Source organism: Catharus ustulatus, chromosome 6 (assembly GCF_009819885.2).
Source record: "Catharus ustulatus isolate bCatUst1 chromosome 6, bCatUst1.pri.v2, whole genome shotgun sequence".
Lineage (NCBI taxonomy): Eukaryota > Metazoa > Chordata > Aves > Passeriformes > Turdidae > Catharus > Catharus ustulatus.
In genome coordinates this window covers 51,295,097-51,300,910 of record NC_046226.1, presented here as the reverse complement: position 1 = coordinate 51,300,910, position 5,814 = coordinate 51,295,097, and the positions used below count along the sequence as shown (strand labels likewise).

At 40.9% G+C, this 5,814-nt stretch overlaps 1 protein-coding gene across 1 annotated transcript; it reads right to left on the bottom strand.

Annotated features, from left to right (window-relative positions):
* Nucleotides 1-289: 289 nt before the first annotated feature.
* Nucleotides 290-5,528, bottom strand: LOC116997785 (vitamin D 25-hydroxylase; the record flags this gene model as incomplete). The annotated part of the gene is made up of 5 exons (XM_033062884.1): nucleotides 290-868; nucleotides 1,468-1,797; nucleotides 2,811-3,443; nucleotides 3,737-3,878; nucleotides 5,328-5,528. Coding segments are annotated over 5 exons (1,482 nt in total), but the record flags the coding sequence as incomplete, so codon positions are not given.
* Nucleotides 5,529-5,814: the final 286 nt, after the last annotated feature.

The window sequence follows — 5,814 nt, the reverse complement described above, 5'->3', positions numbered from 1 at the left end:
CAATGGGATGCAGTAACTATCAGTCACACAGTGGGACTCAATGAAAATGACTGGCTGGAGGAAGGATGGGTTGTGAAAAGATAAAGAACAATGCCCTGCCTGGTTTCAATGGATGGCCCATTAGCAGAATATCTGCCATTGAGATAAGGATCACTGCCCCCACCCTCAACAGATGGTGATAGAACAGATACCTTTTATCACACTCTGTATTGTAACCTGCGGCTTATAATCAGGTGCGGCTTATATATGGACAAGGAATGAAAAGTTGCCGACACCCGGAAGTGCGGCTTATACTCAGTGCAGCTTATAATTGTGAAATTACTGTAAATTATATTTCCACGGATAAATTCAAGCATAAAAATTTTGAGCCATATTCTCCATGGTTATGAAAATATCCTCTCAAAGTAAATTGGCTTGCCAAGTAATTAAATATTTTAAAACTGTATCAGAAGTTAGATTCAATATAGTCTGGAGTGAAAACATCAGTTTCACACAGGATGTGTTCCACACCTTTGGCTCAGGTATGTATGTTTGTTTGTTTGTTTGTTTGTTTGTTTTTTCTGTGAAAACCGAGTAAAAAATAAACTACTAGTCCTTTAAAATGTTATTCTGGCTTGAACACTTTTAGGAGCAGAAGGCAAAGGATGCTGAGTTGTAGCTTGGAGCACAGTGCTACCTCCCAGCCCTTCCCTTCACCGCCTCTCGGCGCAGATGAGGTATGGCTGTGGTTGTAAGGTCATCCCTAACTTTGGCTTCAGCTCTGGCACCACTCCATGAGGAAAATGCAGGTGAAATCGTTGTAGCAATGAGGTGAAAAACAAAAACATTTCCATTCGAGCCAGCTGCTCTCCAAGACAATGTCTTCTTCCTGAATTGAAAAAAAAAAAGGTTTTAAAAAGATTTAAGGTATCTCCAGTCTCATTTTTCACTCTTATGGTGAATAGGAATGGTCATTTCTGTGTTCTAGGAGTACTGTGTGAACCTGGTGGAAGTATTTTGTAAGAAGGATAGGTGATAACTTACACTAAGAAGCTGATTTTAGAGAATTTGATGTTCACAAATGCCATTGAAACCAATTCTGTCGAATTGATTTAGATACACTTGTTATTTACTGTATCTTGTCCCAAAGTGCTAATCTAGATAGAAGATGGTTTAAAAAATGATATTGTGAATTTTAGGCTTTTTTCCCTTCTATTTTCTTAATTACATTCACTGCCAGTCATTATTAGAACTTTGTAAGGAGGATTTTTATTAGTTTTTATATAATACTGAGCTCATCTATAGAAAAGATGTTATGCTAAAATTTGTTATCTCCAGAGCACGTTATATTGAAAAGCTTTAAATTCAATTATGTTGGATATCCTTAAATCAGAACTGAGAATATCATCCTGTCCATTTATTGCCATCCCTTACACTTCACACATATCTGGATTTGTGCAAAGGAACAGTGGAAGGAATTGCTCTTACCTAGGGAAAAAGGAATAAATGCATCTTTCTTGACAAACTGCCCATTACTGTCCAAAAACCTCTCAGGAAAAAACACCTCTGGATTGCTCCAGTATTTTTCATCAAAGTGAACAGAGTAGAGGTTTGTGATGACTGTGGTGCCTCCAGGAATTGTGTAACCACGCACAACAGTGTCTTTGGAAGTTGCATGGAAAATCCCTAGTGGGACAATGTTGCAGAACCTCAGAACCTCGTGCAGAACAGCCTCAGTGTAGGGCATCTTGCTCTTCTCTTCCAAGGTGGGCATTTTGTTTGGGCCAATGACAAGATCAATTTCTTTTTGGACTTGCCCTGTTAGGAATAAAAAGTGAGGTTTATTTTGTAACAGCCTTTACATTTTAATTTAAGTGAAAGTATTTGTGTGTATATACATGCATCTTAAAAGAATACTGAAACATGATATACCTTATATAAAAACCAGTAGCTTACAGGCTTTTAAATTTAGACTCTATATTCCTATCCATGATTGGTATTACTATCCCCATTCTGAAACAATGGTGAAATTGATATCAGAGCATGTTTTGGTTAAAGTACCAGCAGTAACTTCCCAAGTTATCTGGGCCTCTTGTCCCCCAAATCCTGAAAGCCCCAACTGAACCAACACTGCTAAGGTTGTGGCAGGAAGAGTGGAGGCAGTGAAACCAGAAACTTCACTTCCAGAATCCAAACTTCTCCTCAAAATGCCTGGGTTAAAACTCAGACATCTATTGCTGCCATAATTCAGAATGACTGTAACACATCTTTTTATTTTTAAATGCCACTTCTGCTCTTCTAAAAGTATAATAATTCCTGTCTATCATATGTAAATCTGTTGTGAACTGGGGCACTTAAGATAAAAAGAATTGTACCTAAATTGTTAGCCACAACCTGATTTACATTTTTGCTGACACTTGTAGGTTTTTAATCTAGTTTATTACTTTCATATTTAATTACATTTTCTTATTATTTATTAACTACATAGATTATTAGTACATCTGCCAACAACAGATCATGCATCACAATGTTGACTTAAATATATTAGAAATACCTGAAAGTATATATAATACCTTAAAGCTTCATAAAAATGTATTCACAAAATAATGTTACAATTTTATCATAACACTTGACTTTTGATATCCTCTTTGTCTGCATTTAAAACAAGTTTTCCACCTCTGTCCCTAGTATATTTGGTAAATGATACAATAGAATAATATATAGAAAGACTTTTTTTGGTGATGATTATGGATCAATGCACCACTTTGAAAAAACATTTTAGATTTGCAATAAGAAAGTGAATCAGTTCCTCAAAATGTCAAATTCCTTACCTTGAATGTTTGGATAAAGAGCCATAAATAACACTGCCCATCTTAAAACGTTTGTTGTGGTTTCTGTCCCAGCTATGATGAGTTCTCCAACGGAGAAAATTAAATTTTCTCTTGAATATGTAGATTCTGGGTCATTTCCATTGCAATCCATCTCATCTAAATATGCATCTACGAAATGTCGAGGTGACTGAGGCTTCCTATTTTCAGAGACACGTTCAATAAGCTCATGAAGGAACTCATAGACTTCAGCTGCATTTTTAAACAGCTGCTGGTGCTTCCCAAATGGCAAGATACCAATCCAAGGAAAAGCATTGTATAAAAACACAGAAGCACTAGCAGCTAACTCAACGTTTTCACTAAAAATCTCAATCATGTGCTGAAATTCAGTGTCTTCGTAAGTGAAACGTTCTCCAAAAATAATCAAATTAGTAATGTTTGAAACGGCATTTGTTATCAAGTGCTTAAGATCAAAGGGTCTGCCTTTGTATGTATCAATGGCATCAAGAAAAAACAGAGATTCTTCTGAAATTTTGTGTTCAAAGGACCTTTGCCCATATCCAAAAATTCGAAAGGTATTTACAGCTAATTTGCGGTGTTCTGTCCATCCTCTGCCATATTTACTGTTCAGTAAGCCTGAAAAAATATTTTGACACAGTATTTTATGCAATGCTTTATTTTCCTTCCCCCATAAGATAATCAAATTATTCAACAAGACAAAAAATGAGACAAAATTATTTCAGACATCTTGCTATGGAACATTGTCCATGAGTGCTGGTCCTTTAAAAACAGTATCTTTAAAGAAGCATCAAGTATTTTAGGAAAGGGCATCAAGTAGAGAAAGAGGCTAAAGCAGATGCTTCACGTGATTTGTTCATCTATGGGACAAAAATTACAGAAGACATTACACAAAAGACATCAGCACTCACCTCCCATGTTTGTCAGCTTCTTAAACAAGGGAAGAGACGGCCTGTCTGCAAAAATGTCACTTTGATGGACAAGGCATTCCTTCACTGCATCATAGCCATTCAGCACAACAGCAGATATCCCCCCGAGATCCAGGCTGAAAATCTTTGTGGGGGGGAGAAAAAGGAATAAGAAGTGTCAAATGCTATTACAACCCCATCCTGAGCACGAGGAATGAAAAGGTGAAACAACACTAAACATCAGTGTGAAATGCAGAGTTGAGCAACCTTCAGCAGGGCGCACAGGCGACCAGAGGTGGGACAGCTGTGGCATTATACAGGAGAGCCTGTGGTAAGCTAATTTATTTTGTTAAAAGATAAAATTAATTAGCCCACACTCCATTCTGTGCTTTGCTGTGCACCTAAAGAAACCAGCTCTCCAAATTAGGGACTGGGGACACACTCATACAGACCTTAGAGAGGAATGAGAGCCAAGGGGGGACAGCCAACAACTGAGAGCACAGCCCAGCTAGGCCCAGCTCCCATTTCCACAACTGGTTGGCACAAGGTGCTTTGGAGAAAAGTACAATACAGCCTGCAGAAGGCACGTACAGGATAAAAAATTTTAAAAAATTAAAATCTGAATCTGCATTTTAAAAATTAAAACTGAGCCTAAACTCAAGACTGAAACCTTAGATCCATTTCCATACACTCCTTCAGTGTTGAAAATCTGTATTTTTACCACTACAAATCTTTAGATTTTTCTCCATATCAAAGCTGGTAACCTTCACAATATGAAATTGTGTGACATTCTGTGACAACTGGGTTGTCACCCAAGGCATTGTCAGGCACTGGAACAGGCTGCTGGGGAAGTGGTGGAGTCGTCATCCCTGGAGACATTTAAAAGCTGTGCAGATGTGGCACTTGGGGACATGGTTTAGTGGCAGACTTGGCAATGCTGGGTTAACAGCTGGACTTGATCTGAAGGGTTTTTTCTGACCTAAACGATTCTATGAGTCTATGGCTATTTCATTTTAGCAAACTTGGTATTTTCACAGTTATAATGACTCTTTTATGTGTGTGAAGACACTCCCGGTATATTTCAGCAAACCATTTGTGAGTTTTGTGTACTTTCATCTAGCTTATTCATCTTTATTCCTACATCGTAGATTATTTTTTTTTTACATCTTTTGTTTGTGTTTTTCCAGACCCTCCCAAATCCCAAGGTGCTGTTTCTAAGCTCCCTCAAATTCTGCGGGAATCTTTTTGCAGAGCAGATGACAAAGTCTGTAGAGCATCCTAGGCAAGCAAAAAGCTCGATGTAACCTATTTCCATTCTATTTGTCCTCGCATTTTGCTTGAAGAACATTTACATTATTATCAAGAAAATACATGTTGCATCAAGTTGCGAGATAAAATAGCAAGAGGCTGCTTTAAAAAAAAAAAAAAAAAAAAAAAAAAAAAAAAAAAAAAAAAAAAAGGAAGACAGAAGAAGAAGGGTGTGACAGAGCGAGGCTGGCGGGCTGTAGCTGATCCCGAGCCGCGCTCCCGCTCCGCCCCGCCCCAGCGCGGCTCCCCGTGCCGGGCCGGCCCTCCCCGCTGTCCCGGGCGGTACCTGCCCGTGGATGTGGCTCTGCCGCCGCAGGTAGACGTGCGGCTGCTCGGCGCCCAGCGCGGGGATGTTCCCCAGCAGCGGCAGCCCCGCGGGCCCGGGCGGGAAGCCGGGCGGGCGCCGCTGCTTCAGCAGCTGCCGCACCACCAGCGCCAGCAGCAGCGCCAGCGCCGCCAGCAGCGGCAGCAGCAGCCAGGGGCCGCCCCCCGCTGTCCCCGCTGTCCCCGCTGTCCCCGCCATCCCCGCCGCCCGCATCGGCCCCGCTGTCCCCGCCGCTTCCTCCGGGGCGCCGCCCCGAGCCCGCATTGGCCCGCGGGGGCTCCGCCCGCCGCGTCAGCGCCGCGCCGCTCCTCTGCTGGCGCCTGCGGTCAGTGGTTATTCATTTCTTTTTTTTTTTTTTTTTTTTTTTTTTTTTTTTTTTTTTTTCCTGGAATAATCCCCCAGCGTTGGTCCCTCGCGGTTTGCGCGGTGTTGAAACGCAGCGCTCCGC